General features: G+C 59.6%; 3 protein-coding genes across 4 annotated transcripts; 1 reads left to right on the top strand and 2 right to left on the bottom strand.

Annotated features, from left to right (window-relative positions):
* Positions 1-344: 344 nt before the first annotated feature.
* Positions 345-3,494, bottom strand: Rita1 (RBPJ interacting and tubulin associated 1). Its single transcript, XM_090320142.1, has 4 exons — positions 3,232-3,494; positions 2,997-3,137; positions 2,060-2,408; positions 345-1,162 (listed from the first exon to the last, which is right to left on the bottom strand). Exons 3-4 carry the CDS (start codon positions 2,314-2,316, stop codon positions 679-681), a joined length of 741 nt encoding a protein of 246 aa, XP_090176268.1. The 5' UTR covers positions 2,317-2,408; positions 2,997-3,137; positions 3,232-3,494; the 3' UTR covers positions 345-678.
* Positions 3,495-3,563: 69 nt separating this feature from the next.
* Positions 3,564-13,900, top strand: Ddx54 (DEAD-box helicase 54). 2 transcript variants are annotated; one of them, XM_090320136.1, is made up of 20 exons: positions 3,564-3,777; positions 5,301-5,430; positions 6,131-6,201; positions 6,291-6,479; positions 6,872-6,921; positions 7,305-7,346; positions 7,430-7,525; positions 8,298-8,419; positions 8,497-8,558; positions 8,647-8,778; positions 9,554-9,764; positions 10,266-10,400; positions 10,575-10,805; positions 10,902-10,975; positions 11,229-11,435; positions 11,960-12,102; positions 12,181-12,294; positions 12,595-12,699; positions 12,925-13,037; positions 13,405-13,900. In XM_090320136.1, the coding sequence occupies exons 1-20, from the start codon at positions 3,604-3,606 to the stop codon at positions 13,629-13,631; spliced, it is 2,628 nt and encodes an 875-aa protein (XP_090176262.1). In that variant the 5' UTR covers positions 3,564-3,603; the 3' UTR covers positions 13,632-13,900. The 2 variants fall into 2 exon arrangements, with proteins under 2 accessions (XP_090176262.1, XP_090176264.1); XM_090320138.1 differs by lacking the exon at positions 3,564-3,777 and adding an exon at positions 4,385-4,462.
* Cfap73 (cilia and flagella associated protein 73) lies at positions 13,860-17,497 on the bottom strand. The gene is made up of 8 exons (XM_090320143.1): positions 17,307-17,497; positions 16,615-16,720; positions 16,138-16,242; positions 15,791-15,991; positions 15,163-15,375; positions 14,806-14,964; positions 14,459-14,528; positions 13,860-14,378 (listed from the first exon to the last, which is right to left on the bottom strand). The coding sequence occupies exons 1-8, from the start codon at positions 17,357-17,359 to the stop codon at positions 14,296-14,298; spliced, it is 990 nt and encodes a 329-aa protein (XP_090176269.1). The 5' UTR covers positions 17,360-17,497; the 3' UTR covers positions 13,860-14,295.
* Positions 17,498-18,830: the final 1,333 nt, after the last annotated feature.

Raw genomic sequence — 18,830 nt, 5'->3', positions numbered from 1 at the left:
GTCAACAGCCACACTCACCCCCCCCCCCCGAAGCAGGACCATGCACCTAGCACCCAGGTCTCCAGGCACTCACACATGTGTCACTGGCTGGCCTCCACTGGCCAGGCCTGTCCACTCTGTAAGGGAGGAAGCGCAGCTCCACACAGAGCAGCTCTGAGCTCAGGAAAACCAGCACACTGATTTGTTAGCAGCCCTTGCCAGACAGGGGCAGCAACAGAAAGCCAGGCCTGTCTGCACATTTCAGCCACTGGCAGGATTTCTGCCACTGAGCCTCATTATTCAAATCACCTCAGGCCTAACAACAGCCTTTACCTAGGGAGGAAAAAAACCAGTAACACTCAAGGTTTTAATGAGCTACTGATAGATTTAATACTCAAAAATAAACACATGAAGTTGCATAATGAAAACTACCTGCCCTCTCTTCGGTCCAGATGCCCTTTTCTCCTCTGGGGCCCACAGATTCCAGGAGGGACAAAGGCAAACTGTTGACACTGATTGGTTGGGAATATGTGGAATGGGCGGAGCCAAAGACAAAGTTGGCACTGGTTGGAAATTGGGCAGGCCAGGGCCAGACAGACATCTCAGATCCAATCCCCAATAACAACCAGGAAGGCGAGGTGCCTTCCTCACCACTGGGCCCCCAGAGGACCACAGCTAAGTCCTGTGAGAAGACATACCTCACCTCCAAGGGGGCTTTGGTTTGGGGGTAGCACCCCGTGGCTGGGAGGGACCTGGTACTGAAATACTGGCAGAGCGAGCCCTGGGAGTCAGTGCGGGACGCTGGAAGGTACCCCCTGCAGTGGAAGGCCTGGGGTCCAGAAGACCATTGGTCTGGAGGGTGCTGGGACCGCTGAGATGGGTGACAGAATGGGAACGCCCCTGCCCCACAGGACAGGGGGCCCCTAACCCACCCAAAGATGACTTCTGGGAGTGGGCCACCCCCGGCTCTGTTTTGGAGGTACTGGCTGGATGAACAGCCCGCAGTGGGGAATCCCTGGGGCGGGGTGAGTGGCTGATCCTAGGGGTAGCAGGTGGTGTCCAGTAGAGGGCGTGAAGCTTTGCGGGGTCCCCCTTTGTCATCCGTGAGGTGTCGTGGCAAGCACCCCCAGGTTGGTGGCCAAATAATGACTCATCACAGAAGGTCGGGGTGTGGCGGATGAGCCTGGCAGGGGGAAGAGCACCACAGTGAGCGGGGACACAGGACCCCTGAAGCCCTCAAGAGCTACAACTCCCAACACCATACGTCTGTTAACGCAGCCATAGTAACTGGACGCTGCTTGCTATCTCATGGACAGAATTGTGCCCCTCCCCCCACCCCATGCAGACATTCTGGTCCCAGATGTGACCATATTTGGACCCAAGGCTTTGAAAGAAGTAAATGAGGTTAAAAGGTCATAAAGAGGGGGGCCTCTAATAAGGCTGGTCAACTTAAGAAGAGACACTAGAGGGGCACAGAAATGGAGGACAAAGGGTAAACAAATGGAACAGTTGTACTCACTAGACACTGTGTTGGAAATTAACTATACAAAAGGAAATGTACTCTTTACCTGATTTATATTTGAATATTACCTTGATAATAGCAATGTTAAAAATTTTTTTCCAAAAGAAGAGACACTAAACCAAGCATGGCAGTGCAGGCCTGAAATCCCAGCACAGAATCTGCCAAAGAAGCATCTGAGAGGCCCCATCTATAACATCTGGACATGCAGTTCCCACCCTCACAAATCTCCAACACTCATGTGCAGTACTGGAAATGAACCCGAGGCCTCATGCCAAACAACCTTGCCTACCCTTGAGCCTCACCCTGTGTATTTTGAGAGAGGTCTAAGTCAGTTAACTTTCTCAGGGCAGGCCCTGAACTCCACAGATCCTTTCTTCCGCGATCTCTGCCAAACTGAATAGCTAGGGTAACAGGCTTAAGTTCACCACACCCAGCTAACACCAACATTTCCCTTAAAGTGCCAGCACTGTACATTTAATCTTCCTCTGCCTGGTAGAGGGGCTCGTCCATCCTGTTTTCTACAAAGCATAGAATAGGAGTGCCTTTCTCCACTGTTACCTGTATTTGTTGTTCTTTCTTGGTGTGAGGATTGGGGTGCTGCCCTTGCAGGGGGTGACCTCACTGCTCCCCAGGGCAGCAGAGGTCCGAGAGGCTCCTGAGCCACTTCCTCTGGTTCTATTAGTCTTCTGCACCCAGGGTGGATCAAAGTCTGGCGGAGCAGGCCGGGTACTGGCAGGGCTGCCAAACAACGTCTCATCCACGTAGGATTCTCTGACCTTCACCCGGTAACCTGGGCACCGGTGGAGGTTCTGCATGCCAGTCCCACGGGCTGGGGGCCTTCACAATGCCAGGGGTCCCCGGTGCCAGCAGGTACATTGTATCCACCAGGCCCTGTTTCCAGGGCTCCCTGTGACAGGGGTCAGATTGGCATGGCTCAGACAACAGCAGTGCTGGGGTGAAGGAATCTAGTCTCTCAAAGGGGAGCTGGATCTCCAGGGCGCTCCTGGGAATGTTGGATAACCTTTGACATGTAATGATGGGTAAAAAGGTACCACTGTTAAATATTCAGTGAACAAATACCAACTTCCAGCACCCAGCCTGTACTCAGATTTTTGTGCCAGTACTTGGGGATTGAACTAAGGGGTCTGGGCACTGTCCTTGTCTTCCACTCAAGGCTGGCACTCTACCACTTGAGTCACAGCTCCACTTCTGGCTTTTTTTTGGGGGGGGGGTGTTAATGGGAGTTAAGCCTCTCAAGGTCTTTATTGCCTGTAGGTAGCATCAAAAGGCAATGCTCAGATCCCAGCCTCCTGAGAAGCTAGGATTACCGGAAGCGGGCATCCTTGCAAGCACCAGCCTCAACAGATATATTTTCGACGACTAGGGTGGGAAGAGGAGCTGGCATCGACCAGAAACCAGACTAATTACGGTGGGAAGGGGAGGCAGGCAGTTTTCCCCAGGGTGGGGGTCGGGGGGGGGTGTGGATCCCCCATACCTCGGGGAAGGAGCTTCAGAAGCATCGTCTCCTGTAATCCTCTCCGCAGCCCAGGACAGAGCTTGGCGTCCACGCGTCTCGCAGATCACCAATCCGAGGCTTCACGGCGCGGAATCGCAGGCGCGGCACAGGCCTCCCAGGCTAACAACAAAGGAGAAGGTATAACTAGAACCTGAAGCCGCCCCCCCACACCCTGTGCCCCCCAAGCTAGTGCATTCCCGGGCTGCTCTCCTACCTGCGCATCCCGGGCACGGAAGGCGTCGGCTGCAACCTTCCACGGCGCCGCCTCGGATTCCCGGCGGGGCCCAGGGATGTGCAGGCGCAGGCCAGGGCGCATCTGAGGTTCCAATCCGCGGGACGAGGTCTGGGGGTGCCCCTGGCAGCGCGGGGCTCGCGGCCACGCCCCGGGCGCTCCGAGCGACCTGGGTGCCCCGCGCGCAGCCCGCAGACAGCCGCCGCGCAGGGCGGGCGCGGCCCGAACCATTCGCGCCCGGGGGAGGAAACCTGGTTCCTGACGTCCGGCGCGTCCCCCCCCGCGCGCACGCGCAGTTGGTACGCCCCGGCGCCCCGCCCACTTCCGGGTTCGTCGGCCCTTTTTCCCTCCCGCATGGCGGCCGGCGAGCGCACAGCGGCCGGGCCGCGGTCGCGAGCGGCCATGGCTCCGACGAGGAAGAAGAAAGGGCTTCGGAAGCGCCGTGGCACGGCCTTCCAAACCCGTGCCAGCGACTCGGAGGACGGCGAGTTCGAGATCCAGGCGGAGGATGATGCCCGGGCGCGGAAGGTAGGTGTGCGGGGCCCTGACGGTCGGCGGGGCCTCCCTCGGCTCCCCCCGCGACACACACACACCCGGCGGGGACCGGCGGAGCCTGCGGGTCCGTGGCGGGGCGCGGGCTCGAAGCCCATCCCGCCCAGGTCCCGGGTTCGGGCGCTCGGCCTGCGGCTTTCCTGTCCGTCTCCTCCGCGCGCCCTCATTGGCTGTCTTCACCCAGGGGGCGGAACCCAGTTCCCAGCCAGCCAATGGAAAGTGTGGGTGCGACCGATCTGACTTTAAGAGTTTGTGGCTGCGTTGGGAGTTAAAGTTAGAAGCTAGCGCGACCCCCGCGGCTTGAGATCGTGACGCCCCCAGAGCTCTGGAAGACTAGTAAGAAGCTTTAAAAGGCTATACACGTTTATCATGTTCTTAGAAAAGCTCTGTAGCTGGATAGTTCTGTATCCCCTTCCCCACACATACACACTTAGCAGAAGGGAAACCGAGGCCTTGAGAGGTTAAGAAGCTCACCCAAGACCTCACAATGGGACAGCCTGTGCCAACTGTCTGCAAACAGAGAGAAAACTGGAGGCACCAAGCTGACTGAAGGGCTGTAGCCCAGCACTCCCCAAGGTCTGTGCCTGGCACAGATAGGCTAAGTATAAAGATGAGTAAGTGAACATTCTATGAAAAGAGGGCACCCCAAGGCAGGAAGCTGGTGAGACTCCCACCTTGACTGCTCTCTTCCACCTCTCCAGTGCCCTGCCCCTCAGTAGGTGCTCAAAACTTGGAGAAGAAGAGCAGGGAGGAGCTTTCACAGCAGGGTTGTAAATCTCTTAGCACTGGCTGTGAGATGAGAAGTCACTAAACTTCGTTGTTTTGTTTTTCTTTCCTTTCCTTTCCATGTGCATGTGTGTGTCTGTGTGCGCACACCAGTCCGGGGCTTGAACTCAGGGCCTGAAAGCTGCCCCGTAGCTTTTTAGCTCAAGACTATGATGCTCTCCCATTTGAGCCACAGCTCCTCTTCCAGCTTTTTGGAGATAAAGTCTCTGGGAGCTGAAGGAAAGTGGCTCTCAAGGCTGAGAACTGATGATGCCAGGTCAAAGCCAGACTGGGCAGAAAAAGTCCCTTTGAGACTCTTTATCTCCAGTAAACTACTCAAAAGAAAAAAGCTGGAAGTGGCAGTGTGGCTCGAGAGATAGACCTCTAGACTTGAGCACAAAGAGGCTCGGGGACAGTGCAGTGCCCAGGCCCTGTGTTCAAGCCCTAGGACTGGAAAAAAAAATCTCATGGACTTTCCTGCCTAGGTTGGCTTTGAATCCTCAGATCTTAGCCTGTGATTCCCCTGTAATCCCAGTACAAGATGCAACAGGGGGATCACAAGGCCAAGACCAGCCTGGCTTTGTAGCAAAATATGTTGTCTGTCTCAAAGGCATTCACCATAAGAAATGTAAACTGGGGCTGGGGATGTGGCTTAGTAGTCAAGAGCTTGCTTGACATGCATGAAGCCCTAGATTCAATCCCTCTGTACCATATACACTGTTCTTCCCTTCTAGCATGGCCCTGCCAGAGCACTGCCTGCCTTCCCTACCTCCGAGTATACCTCAGATGTGGAGCCTGACACCCGGGAGATGGTGCGAGCCCAGAACAAGAAGAAGAAGAAGTCTGGGGGTTTCCAGTCGATGGGTGAGTGGGGGAGCTGAACCTCTAGGCTTTGGAGCAGCCGGAGCTCTCTGCACTCAGTTACTAATGTCTTCTCTGGGCTTTGGACAGAAGCATCAGGTCATCATGTTCTCTATACTTGATTATGGATGTCTGCCCTGGGCTTGGTGTTATGGCCTAAGTTTAGTCTCCAGTCCTTAAAGACCATCTCATGTATGTGAGGGGCAGATCACAGGCCTGAGGCCAGGAGAACAGATGGAGGCAGAGTCAGGGAAGGCTTATTTCCTGGCTGTACAGCCTTTCAGAGGGGAAGGGAAAGGCTAGAATGCCTACTGGCTGGAAAGGAAACTGAACTCTCTCCTCCTCTTCACAAAGCAGGGATTGAGGCCTTGAGGGATTAAGAAACTGGTGAGCTCTGCCCAGTATTAAAGCGTCAAGGTGAATGGTTTACAACCTTAGAAGGGAAGAAGAGGGAGGGGCATGATGGTCCATGAATAAAATCCCATGCAAGACACATCTGGGCTACACAGTAAGACTCTATCCCAAGACAACAGTGAGAAAGAATGTTCCAGTCAGAATCCAAAGAAGGGCCAAACCCTGCCCTGTGTAGATTTACACCATCTTATGTAACCTTGTTGTTTTACACTGTCTCCATCTCTTCTTGTTGTCATTGACCAAATGGTCCTTTGTCATATAACATTTCCTGTGATGCCTCGTGTCCCAGGCCTGAGCTACCCGGTGTTCAAGGGTGTCATGAAGAAGGGCTACAAGGTCCCCACACCTATCCAGAGGAAGGTGAGGGGCTGGGAGGGCCCATGGGGTTGGGGCAGAGGAAGGTGAGGGGCTGGGAAGACCCTGACAGCCTCCCCACCCATATCCTACAGACCATCCCTGTGATCCTGGATGGAAAGGACGTGGTGGCGATGGCCCGGACGGGCAGTGGCAAGACTGCCTGCTTTCTCCTCCCCATGTTTGAGCGGCTCAAGGCCCACAGCGCCCAGACAGGGGCCCGGGCCCTGATCCTCTCACCCACCCGGGAGCTGGCCCTACAGACCATGAAGTTCACTAAGGAGGTGTGTTGTGGTACTGGGTGAAGCTGGGGGTGCAACTGGGGCCAAGCCAGGAGCTGTGGGCAGATGATATCAGCCAGCCTCACCTCCCCACCCTCCAAAAAAAAAACAAAAAAAACACCTTTCTCTCAAGCCTGGTGGCTCACGCCTGTCATCCTAGCTACTCAGGAGGCTAAGATCTGAGAATCAAGGTTCAAAGCCAGCCCGGGCACAAAAGGACCTGAGACTCTTATCTCCAATTAACTTCTAGAAGGTAGTGGGGCTTGGCTTAAGGGTAGGTCGGCTTAAGGGTAGGGCGGTAGCCTTGAGCTGAAGAGCTCAGGGATAGCGCCCAAGCCCCCAAGCCAGTTCAAACCCCATGACCCAACAAAACCTCCCTCTCTCTGTCTCCACAGCTGGGCAAGTTCACCGGCCTCAAGACAGCCCTGATCCTGGGCGGGGACAAGTAAGGGTCGCCTTATTCCTGCCCTGCCACCCTGCCAGTCTATCCCAGGTCTTAGTAGCAGAGTTCCTCTAGTGTTAGCACAACTGGTCGGGAGCGTGTGAGAGGTGTAGAGATAGCCAACAGCCCAGCAAGGCTTTGGCCGATCCTGTTTTGCAGTTCCAGGGTCAGCAGCTAGGTGGCTCTGAGGGGAAAAGCAGCTTTGTTGCATACAACCAAGGGTGCGTGGTAGTTCTGCGGCTGAGCCTGCATCTCTGGGCAGGGTAGTGTCTCAGCTAAGCCTGGGTTCTGCTCCTGGAGTTGGTGTGTGGGAACGGACGGGACATTTGCTTATGTGAAGGGGATACCTGTGCTGTTAAGCTGACACCCCCCCTTCTCCTCCTCAGAATGGAAGATCAGTTTGCTGCTCTGCACGAAAACCCTGACATGTGAGTTTATGTATTTGGGTTTCCTTCCCACATATCCAGGGACACCAGTCCAGGGTTGACCTGGCCTGTGTGCTCCCTTCCAGAATCATTGCCACACCGGGCCGGTTGGTGCACGTGGCTGTGGAAATGAACCTGAAGTTACAGAGCGTGGAGTATGTGGTCTTCGATGAAGCCGATAGGTGAGGCCTGGATTCCCCTGATGCTGTCATCGTTGGCAGGAGGTCAGGGGAGCGGGAAAAGGCTCTGCCCAGAGACACTTGGCTGGCTGAACCTGACCCCCACCTGGGGGCCATGGGCCACAGGCGGGGTGGGAGCTGATCCCAGGGTACAGTGGGGTTCAGTGTGTTTTATTTATTTTTGCCAGTCCTGGGGCTTGAACTCAAAGCCTAGGCGCTATCCTTGGACACTTCTTGCTCAAGGCCAGCGCTATGCCACTTGAGCCACAGTGCCATTTGTGGCTTTTTCTGTGTATGTGGTTCTGGGGAACTGAACCGAGGTCTTTGCTCATGCTAGGTGAGCATGCTACCACTAGGCTATGTTCCTGGCCCTGGTGTTGTGTTTTATAAGGACTGAAAAGTAATGAAACAACCAGTCTATGGTTCCAGAGAAACTAAACACAAACTGGATGAGCCTGGGCTCCAGGCAAGGTGGGATGCAGGGCTGGCCCCACCCCTTTCTCATGAACTCAGTAGGGTCTGGAGGCCTGGCTGCCTTGTGTACATGGTGGGGTGAACCTGGAAATCCCGGGATGCAGCGAGGACTCGGCCTGTGCCTGGCACAGGCCTGGGCTGTACTGGTGTACTGGACTTGGGAAGAAGTGGACAAGACACCAGGTCATTGCTGTGGAGAGCTGGTGTGGTGCTGTGCAGGTTGGCTATGGCAGTGCGCCAGGCTGGCAGAGATGATGGGGACCGGGTGGTTATAAGCCCATCCTGACCCTCTCCTTCCCAGGCTCTTTGAGATGGGCTTTGCCGAACAACTTCAGGAGATCATTGGCCGCCTCCCTGGGGGCCACCAGACTGTGCTCTTCTCCGCCACACTGCCCAAGCTGCTGGTGGAGTTTGCCCGGGCTGGTGAGCAAGCTGGGGTGACTGGAGGTGGGGTAGGGCTGGGTCCTGTCCCTCCCTAACTCCTCTGCCCCCCACTGCAGGCCTCACAGAGCCCATGCTCATCCGGCTGGACGTGGACGCCAAGCTCAACGAGCAGCTAAAGGTGAGTCGGGGCCCAGCCCCATTCCCAGGGGGTGGCCAGGCTCACAGCGGCGACCTCGCCAACCTGCTACTGGGCCTGTCTCCCCCAGACCTCCTTCCTCCTGGTGCGCGAGGACACCAAGGCGGCTGTGCTGCTCTACCTGCTCCGCAACGCGGTGCGGCCCCAGGACCAGACAGTGGTGTTTGTTGCCACGAAGCACCACGCTGAGTACCTCACCGAGGTGAGCAGCGCCAGGGACTTATTGGGAAGGAAGGTCCCGCCAGGCTTCCGTTGTCTTCTGGAACTTGCAGGTGCACTTCCGAGGGAGGCCACCAGGGGGCAGAACCAGCACAGCTAGCCTGGCTGGGGCTTTTTTAATCATGACTATTGAAAAAGGCACCTGTCATCAGAAGACAGTTAGAAGCAGGTTTAGCTGGGTACTCGTGGCCCACGCCTGTGATCGTAACTACTCAGGAAGCTGAGCTCTCCCGAGCAAGATCTGAAGCTACCCTGGCAAGAAAGTCTGTAAGCTCCATGGCCCAGATCCCATACATGGAATACTCCATGGCCCACACCACACATGCGGGCCCTGTAGTTTCCCGGGCTTCACTTTGTTCATGTGCCAGCAAGGCCTCTGTCTCCAGGCCACAGTACGGCCACCAGCACCATCCCTTGCAGAGATCAGTTAACATTCCCCTGTGCTCTCGGGCGCTTTAACCCCCATGGCCCCTAGTGCCCAGGCACGGGGGAACAGTGTCTCCCCTTGTCACCTAGGAGGAGGAAATAGGCACAGGTGAGTGTGGTGACTTCTCCAAGGTCACACAGATGGCTAGCGACAGCCTCAGGACAGGCTGGCATTTGCCGCTTCCCCGTGGGACCTGAGCCCTCTGTCTGTGCCACCTCCTTTGGTGCTCAGACAACCCTGTAGAGCTGGGATTCCAGCCAAGGGTGCCTGGCCCCCGCTGCCACCTCTGCATGGCACCCTCTCAGCTCCCTCTCGCCCTTGGTTCACACAGCTACTGACGGCCCAGCGGGTAAGCTGCACCCACATCTACAGCGCCCTGGACCAGACAGCCCGCAAGATCAACCTCGCCAAGTTCACGCACGGCAAGTGCTCAGCCCTCATCGTGACCGACCTGGCCGCCCGGGGCCTGGACATTCCGCTCCTGGACAATGTCATCAACTACAGCTTTCCCGCCAAGGGCAAGCTCTTCCTGCACCGCGTGGGTAAGGGACCTGGCCGTGCACACAGAGAGCTCGGTGCCTGCCACTACAGAGGGGGAAACCGAGGCCTGGAGAGGGGCCCAGGGTAGACAGGCCACTCAGAGAGCTGCTCCCTATCTGATTCCCCAGACCTGTCTGCCTGGGCTGTGGTGATGGTGACCACCCAGCTCTTCTTGTTCCCAGCACTAGGGCCTGGTGCATACGAATGAGGCTGACTTTCCAGAGCTATGTTGGCTCACGGTGGCCCAGTGGCCATGATCATGGGAGGGTGTGGGCAGCCTGCAGTTCCTGGGTGTCCCCCCCTCCAGGTGGGGACAGCAGCACATGGAGGGCCAAGGCCTTGGCCTGGCACACACCAGTCCTATGGGAGTTGGGGTCCTTTTTTTTGTTTTGGTGATGCTGAGGATTGAACCCAAGGCTTGTGCAGGCCAGGCAGGCACCCAGCCACTGAGCTGCACCCCAACCTGAGGTTCTTTGGCTGAGTTGATTCATCCCCTCTCACAGGCCGTGTGGCCCGGGCTGGCCGGAGCGGTACGGCCTACTCCCTGGTGGCCCCCGATGAGGTTCCGTACCTTCTGGACCTGCATCTGTTCCTGGGCCGCGCCCTCAACCTGGCACGGCCACAAGAGGAGCCCTCAGGTGAGCGAGACGGGGGCAGGGGCAAGGAGAGTGTGGGCACGGGTGCCCTGTGAGCACCGATCTCTCACCATTGTTTCAAAGCTGTGATCCTGCGGCTTGAGGGCTGGGGGGGGGGGGGGGTGGAACAGGACCACGGGCCACAGGAGGCCCCTCACTGTGCCACCTGGCTGGCAGGTGCTGTTGGCACGGACGGTGTGCTGGGCCGGGTGCCGCAGAGCGTGGTAGACGAGGAGGACGGTGGCCTGCGGAGCACATTGGAGGCGTCGCTGGAGCTGCGGGGCCTGGGCCGCGTGGCAGAGAACGCACAGCAGCAGTACCTGCGTTCTCGGCCCGCACCCTCTCCCGAGTCCATCAAGAGGGCCAAGGAGCTGGACCTGGCAGGGCTGGGCCTGCACCCCCTCTTCAGTGAGCCCCACACGGGGTGGCTGTGCTGGGTGGGGCAGTAGGTGGGTCCCGACCTCCAGCCCAGCCTTTCCCCGTCCTTCCCCTCCTTTCCTCCAGGCTCGCACTTCGAGGATGGGGAGCTGGAGCGGCTGAGGCTGGTGGACAGCATCCAGAAGTACCGTGCCCGGACGGTGAGTGCTCCAGAGCCCAGACCCCGCGGGGACCCTTCCCTCTGAGCTCACAGCCCCCGTGGGTGCCTCTGGAGACCGCCCTGTCCTGGAGCATCGCTCCCAGAGGTGCACAGCAGGTCCCATGGGGCCGAGGCACCCAGGGGCTGCAGGCTGCCCACACACTCCCATGGTGAAATGCGGATAAACAAGACAACAAGATAGGGAGCATGGGGGCAGAGGGGTTGGCTAACAAAATTGGGTCTCCTCTCCTCAGACCATCTTTGAGATCAACACCTCCAGCCGGGACCTGAGCTGTCAGGTGATGCGTGCCAAGCGGCAGAAGGACTGCAAAGCCATCGCCAACTTCCGGCAGGGACAGCAGGAACGGCAGGAAGGTCCAGCTGGTCAGGCCCTGGGTGGCCTGGCCCCAAAGGAGGAGCAGCCTGAGAATGAAGAGGAGGATGCAGGAGAGAGTGTGGAGGTGCTGCGGCCCGGACCCCCCTGGGGAGGGGCGGGGGCATCCAGCAGGCTGCACACAGGGCTCCAGGCAGTCTTTCCCGTCTCCTCTGTACTGTCGATGGGAGCAGAGCTTTAGCCTCTGTGTGCATTTAGTGGCATGATGTGTGTCCACTGCCCGCCTGTAAGCCTTGTGGGCAGGTTCAGAGTGTGCAGAGGGCCAGCAGCAGACCCAGGGCTCAGCCCTGAGCGTCACACAGCTCACTTCACGGAGGTGGACTCTTGCTGCCACCCTTAGAATTCCTCTTTGAACGGATGAGGTACTGCCCCTGAGTGGACCTTGGGTCTCATGCTGTCCCCCCTGCACCTGTCCTGCATCTGCTGAGCTGTAGGCCAGGGCCGTACCTGAGGGCACCTAGCTAATGCACAGAAGCCCAGGGTTCTGAAGTTTCTGGGAGCTCCCACCGCTCACCTCTACCTGGGCCAGCAGGCATGGGAAGGCAAGGTGGGCACCCAGGAATGCAGACGTGACCCCCAGCCCATTTGCAGGTCATCTTCTCAGAGATTGTGGGCAAGAAGCGGCAGACGCCAGGCCCCAGCAGAAGGGGCAAGAGGCGGAGGGAAGACACGTGGCAGCGGGACCAGGAGTTCTATGTCCCCTACCGGCCCAAAGACTTCGACAGTGAGCGGGGGTAAGTAGCTGGGGCCTCCATGGGGCAAGCAAGCAGGACCACTGGGCCTCCATTAACCCTTCTCTCCACACCCTTCAGCCTGAGCGTCGGAGGGGCTGGGGGCGCATTTGAGCAGCAGGTCGCCGGCGCTGTCCTGGATCTGATGGGGGACGAGGCACAGAACCTGAGCAGAGGCCGGCAGCAGCTCAAGTGGTAAGTGTGCAAGCGAGCGAGCGAGCACGCCTGCCTTGCCTGGGGCGAGAGACCATATCACACCCCCAAGCATGTCCCGGCCTGTGACCACACTGCTCAGAGCAGCCCTTCCAGGAGGCCCATCCCCTGACCAGTGGCACCAGGGGTGCCAGTCCCCAGCCTTCAGCCTCCTGTTGAAGACCTGGGCTACCAGAGGAAGGTGGCAGGGACAGGCCACAGGCATGAATCCTTCCCAGCCCCATGCAGGAAACCCCCTCCCCAGGGAAGCATGTCACCTCAGGCCCCCTCACTCTCCCGCAGGGATCGGAAGAAGAAGCGGTTCGTCGGGCAGTCAGGACAGGAGGATAAGAAGAAGATCAAGACAGAGAGTGGCCGGTTTATCAGCAGCTCCTACAAGCGGGACCTGTATCCTTGGGGGCGGGGCCGGGGTGGGCGGGGTCAGTGGTTTCCGCTGAAGCTCTGGTTGGGGCCGTGTTTAGGGGAGGAGCTGGTGGGTGGAGTCAAGCATCTTCCTCTGCTCCTATAGGTTGGTGCTGTATCTAGAGGGGGGCTGGTGGGCGGAGCCTAGCTTCTTCCTCCGGGATGTGTAGCCCTGGGTGCACTTGACAATTCCTTAGCCTGGCTCTCCAGCTACCAGAAGTGGAAACAGAAACAGAAAATTGACGATCGGGACTCGGAGGAAGAGGGGACATCTGACCAGCGAGGCCCTGCCCGAAGAGGTGGGAGGAGAGGGCGTAGCCAAGGTGAGAGTCCCAATGTGGAGTGCAGGTGGGCAGTGGTGGGGAAACTGAGATCCAGAGGCTGCACACAGCACTGGAGCTGGGTGGAAAGTGAGCAGGATCAGGACTGAGGCCCCCCCTTCATACACACACTCTGCAGGCTTGCCCTGTCCCCCACTCCCTGAGGAGCAGTGGCTAGTGGCAGGTCACTTGTGACCAGGGGCTTGCTCAGGGGGTGGGGGAGCCTGGGTCACCCCCCTCCCAGGCCTCTCCATGTCCTGGGCTCTTCTGGGTGGGGCTAGCCCGTTTGCCCTGCACCCCAGGGGGCTGGTGGCTGGCTGGGTCCTTGGGTTGCACCCCAAAGTCTGAACTCCAATCTCCCTCCCTGCAGGTGTGCCCCAGCCCTCTGGTGGCCCTGGTGGCCGAGTGCACTCTGAGCTCAGGACCAAGCAGCAGATCCTGAAGCAGCGGCGCCGGGCCCAGAAGCTGCGCTTCCTGCAGCGCGGGGGCCTCAAGCAGCTCTCAGCCCGCAACCGCCGCCGGGCCCAGGAGCTGCGGCAAGGTGCCTTCGGCCGGGGCGCCCCATCCAGAAAGGGCAAGATGAGGAAGAGGATGTGAAGGGCTGGCCCAGGTCTCTTGGCAATTCACGAGTTTCTCATGACTGCTGCAGAAGTAGGCAGCCATGAACATGAATGGAGTCTGGCCCCAGAACACAGGAGATGCCTCCACTAAGATGGACACATTGGGCAGGGTTTTGAGGAAAATTTAGGAGTTCTCCAGCAAAGCAGCAGACCAGGACCTGAGTATGTGCTGGACTGAGGGTTTTGGCCACATGCTGTGCCCTGATGGGTTTTAATGGAATAAAGCTTTATTGAGTGCCTCTGGCAGATAGGAGTACAGTCTTCTTAAAAAGGGGAGCCAGGGACACCCTGCTAGTGTGGCCATTGAACTGAGAAAGCGAGCAGCCCTGCACGGTCCCCCTTGTTCCTCCACTCGGGGGACAGGTGTCTCAGCAGACCCGGAAAACGGGGTGTGGGAGGGAGCACACACCCCAGCAGGCTGTGGATGCTGGGAGTGGACTATGACAGGTGTTCAGAGGGTACAGGCACCCCCACATGACAAGTCCGCCCTCTGGCCTCCAGCCTCCGCACTGCTCCAGGCCCCTTGGTACTCATTTGGGGCTGTGAGTAGGTCAAACAGAAGGCAGTGGGTGGGCTCCTTGCTGGTGCTTCCATCCTGCCGTGGCCAATCTGGGCAGCAGGACACAGCCTTGTCTTCCCCATCACCGAGTCCTGCATTTATTGAGTGCCTGCTGTGTGCCTTCCATAAATCCCACAGCACGAGTGGGTGCCACCGCCGGCTTTCCTGTGAAAAGGCAGCTTGACAGAGCCACTCAGCCCTGGTTCCCGGGGGTGCTGGCTCCCGGTCTCCCCTCCTGTGCTCACCTGGAGCTGTGGGCTGGTCCTGAGGGAGGCTGGCCAGCATGGCGGAGAGGTCCAGGATGAACAGCTTCACCTGGGGGAGCGGATGAGGCAGCCAGGCCACACCCTAGCCCTTCATAGCCTTCAGTTTACACACACACACAACCCCAGAGGCTGCGCCAGGGCAGGGTTGGGGGAAGGGAGATGAGGCCCCAAATTTCCCTGTCCCTGGTCGGGGTGCCGCACCCTGGGCATGGACTACAACGCTGCCTGCCCTTGGTGAGCCTGCCTCGCTGCCGTGGAGCAGGAAGGCAGCGCCTGACCCTCTGCGCCTCCCTGCGGAGGCTGAGCCTGGGCCTTGGGGGCCTTACCTGCTCCAGCTGCCCCTCCGTGTCCTCAAGATCCAATGCAGGCGGCTGCCCCCGGTGCAGGCACACGGCCTGGTACAGGCTAAGCGCCGCCATGCGCACGCGCCCCAGCAGCAGCGTCTTCTCGGCTGCGGTGTTCTGGATCTGCGTCCACTCTGCTTCCTGAGAGGCCAGGGCCCAGTGACAGCAGGACCCTGGGGTCTCGACCACGCCCCCTAGGAGGCCGGGCTCTCCCGGGCACGCCCCCAGTGAGGCCTCGCCCTCGACCACGCCCCCTAGGAGGCCGGGCTCTCCCGGGCACGCCCCCATGAGGCCACGCCCTCACAGGCCACGCCCATGTCCTGCCCGGGCTCTGCGTACCCGCTGCCTCCGGCGCCCTAGCGCGGACTCCAGCCGCGCCTCCAGCTTTGCCCGCTGCTGGTTCAGCCGCAGCCGCAGCTCCTCCCGCAGCCGCCGCAGCGCCTCCCGCGCCGCCTCCAGCTCCGCGCGCCTCGCCGCCTCCACGTGCCGCAGCTCTGTCTGCTCGTCCACCAGCCCCTCGAAGCGCGCCACCAGCGCGGGCACCTCCTGGAACTGGGGCGCCGCAGCGGGACCCCCGAAAGCCGGATCGGAGACGTCTCCTCCCTACCGGCCCTGTCCAGCCCCGCCTCCGAACCACCCGTTCGTTTTAATGTGTGTGCGGTCCTGGGACTCGAACCCAGGGCTTGGGCGCTGTCCAGGAGCTTTGGCGCTTAAAGCCGGTGCTCTACCCCTATGAGCCTGCGCCGCGCCACTCCCGGGATTTTCCTGCCCGGGCTGGCTTTGAACTGTGATCCTCAGATCTCAGCCTCCTGCGTGAACCACCGGTCCCTGGCGACTCATTTTGGTTCGTCTAATTGAAGCCGATTGCCTGGCCCAAGGCGCGCGCCCTGGCTTAACCGCGAGTGCGTCCCCCCGCCGCCCTCTCCCGCGGAGCGCGGCGCGCGCGCGGCCCCGCACGCCCGCTCACCTCCGGCCGCTGCTCCCGCGCGCGCTCCAGCAGGCGCGCGCAGGGCTCCAGGCGCCGCAGCCGCCTTTGCAGCCGCGCGCGCTCCCCCCGCAGCGCCTCCAGCTGGGCGCGCAGGCTCTGGGCCTCCGCCTCCAGGCGCCCCGCCCGGATTCGCTCCTCCGCCGCCCTCTGCCGCGCGCGGCCGCGCCGGGCCTCCGAGTCCTGGGGACAGCGGGACGAGGGGCGTGGGGGGACCTGTGGCCTCCACCCCGATCTGCAGTGGATGTTGCTCGTAGGCCACCACCCCGGCTGGGCCCTGTACGGGGGCGACTTGTCCGCCGTGGCCCCTCCCCGTCCTCGCCACCCACCTGCAGGAACTTGTCGAAGCGCACGAAGGACCCCTTCAGGTCCTGCTCTTTCTGCCCCAGCTGCTCCCAGCGCTGCGTCAGGGCCGCCCTGGCCGCACGGAACTCCTGGGGGGGGGGCGGAGAGTGGGATGGGAGGGGAGGGGAGAAGGGGGAGTGGGTCTCTCCTGCCACCCTCCCTGTGCTTTGTCCAAGCCTCTCTGTCTTGACCTAAGACCTCACTTCCTCCAAGAAGTCCTCCCTTCCTTAGCCACCCTGCCTGTGACCCCCCCACCATGGCAGTGACCCCGTGCCTTGTCCTGGCCCCTCTCTCTTCCTCTCTTGCCTTTGGGGTTCTCCCGGGCAGTGCTCAGCACGCAGTGGTCCTTAGGGCTTCCCTCGACCCACAGAAGCACGGGAACCTCCGTGGGAAACACGACTTGTAGACCTGGAGACTTGTTGGTCCTGTGCCTCCCTGTCCGCGTCTGGGGCTGAGGGTACCTCCTTCTGGGCCCGCAGACTCCGGTCCACCTCCGCCAGCTCCTGCTTCTTCTCCAGGAGGCTCAGCGTTCGCGGGAAGGGGGTCACGCTTTGCCCGGGCGGCCTCCTGGAGGGACGGAGGTGGGGGAGAGAGAAAACAAGAGGTGGGCGCAGTCGCCCAAGCCTGGAATCCCAGCTACCGGGGAGAGGGCGGTCATGGAGACGAGATCTGAGCCCAGGCAGGGCAAAAAGGCCTTGAGAGACCCCATGTCAACTAAAAAGCCAGACACCATGGCATACACTCGACGCCCCTATGCGACAAGGGCAAAAAAGTCCCAGGATGGACACGACAATAAATCAGATAAAGGAGCCGAAGGAGGCTATCTAGAGGGAAGGTGAGATGTGTGTTTGGGGGGCCTGTGGTGAGCTGTCCAGCTGGGGTCCAGGAGAAGAGGGAGACAAATGTCTTGTTGGGCAACTCTGCCAGACCCTGGCACAGCAGTGTCCCCCCAGCCCTACTGCCATTACCCTTAAAATGCAACTTGGGTTCAACTCCTAGAACTTCAGGTTCAGGGAGAGTGGGGAGGGAGGTAGAAGGCTGCCCCATCATGAAGCACCACCAAAGATCAGGGTCCCAGGAGCTGGGAGAAAAGGGACGGTCTATCCCAGACCTCCACCTTCCCTCCCACCCTCCCTCCTCCTCCCCCACTCACCCAGGACCTTCTTGCAAGGCTGGCCGGGAAGTCTCATTCTGGGACCCAGCCATTTTCCCACTGCGGCTTGGGGTCTCTGCACCTGGTGGGGCTCAGCTCCCCCTGGGGGTCCTGGGGACTCTGAGGAGGAGGAGGGGGCCACAGCAGCCTGTGAGCTTGCTGGGGACTCCCAGAAGCGAGCGTGCCCCGGTTGCCTGGGCAACCATGGGCACAACATTGGCTGGCAAAGCCAAGCCCAGACTTACCACATGGGGTGGGCGGGAGGAGAGAGAAGGGGCTGTGCCGGGATGGAAAGCTGGGAGCCAGAGCTGCTGGGCTGGTGTGGCTCCAGTGTAGAGTGCCTGCCTAGCAAGCACAAGGTCCTGAGGGCAAACCCAGTAGCACAATCAACCAGTCCATCAATCTGTCCAGCTGTCTGAGTGCCATGGACAGAATGGCGGCAGGTGTGTTGACCGAAGATGGGAGGAGTCTGAGCGGGAGCCAGGCATGGAGGTGTGAGCTCAGACCCAGAGGAGGAGGAAGAGGGGAAGGACGGGGGCCAGGAGTTTGGCCTAGTGGTTAAAGTGCTTGCCTAGCATGCATGAAGACCCGGGTTCGATTCCTTGGTACCACATACATAGAAAAAAGCCGGAAGTGGTGCTGAGGCTCAAGTGGTAGAGCTCTAGCCTTGAGAAAGTCCAAGGACAGGGCTCAGGCCCTGAGCTCAAGCCCGGGACTAGCAAAAAAAAAAAAAAAAAAAAAAAGAGGGGAAGGACGGAATGGAAGACTGGCATATGGCCCTGAGGAAGGGGACTCTGGTCCCCTCCTGGAAGAGAACAAAGTCCTATACATTGTAGCCCGGAACTCAGGCATGAAAGAGTAAATCAGGGCTGCCACAGGCCAACGGGGGGCAATGTCTGTGCCACAGGTGACAGACTGGGGACCGGGTCCAGAGACCCGTCCAGGGGAGGTTAAGGAACTCCCCTCAGAGAAAGTGCCCTTAGCTCTGCATCTCCCATGTTAAATGGGGTGCTTCTCCTATTGGGGCTCCCCTGGCTGCTCAGCTTCTGGAGTCTCTGCCTGTCACCCTGGGGGGAGGGGACCGGCCAGTGAGTGATCACAAGATACCATGTCTTCCCTGGCACTTCCCTGGCCTCAACCCCAGGGTTCAGGAAATAGCCCCACCCCTCGTGTCCCAGGTTGGCTTGCGAGACTCCTTCCTACTTCTCCATTCCAGAGTGAGGAGGGGACTTGGGGGGGGGGGTGCAGCCCTGCCCACATTCTCCCTGCCAGACCTCCAGCCCTGGGGCTTGGTGCCCACAGTCTCAGGAGCCATTACAAACAGAGCTTTGTGTCTGAGACAAAGAGAGAGTCCCTGCCCCTCAGAACAGGACCCAGTCTGCCCAAGCAAAATGGGGGCTACACGGGGGCATGTTTGCCACCTGCTTTGGGGGTGGGGGGACATGGGGCGGTAGAACAGAGGCTGAAACACTTCATTCCAGGCAGGCAGGGGGACCCAGCAAGCCTAGCTCCAGGGTGGGGAGG

Source organism: Megascapheus bottae, chromosome 28, assembly GCF_031878675.1.
Source record: "Megascapheus bottae isolate mThoBot1 chromosome 28, mThoBot2.hap1, whole genome shotgun sequence".
In the NCBI taxonomy this organism is placed as follows: domain Eukaryota; kingdom Metazoa; phylum Chordata; class Mammalia; order Rodentia; family Geomyidae; genus Megascapheus; species Megascapheus bottae.
The sequence above is the reverse complement of the archived record's forward strand: the minus strand, read 5'-3'. Positions and strand labels throughout refer to the sequence as shown.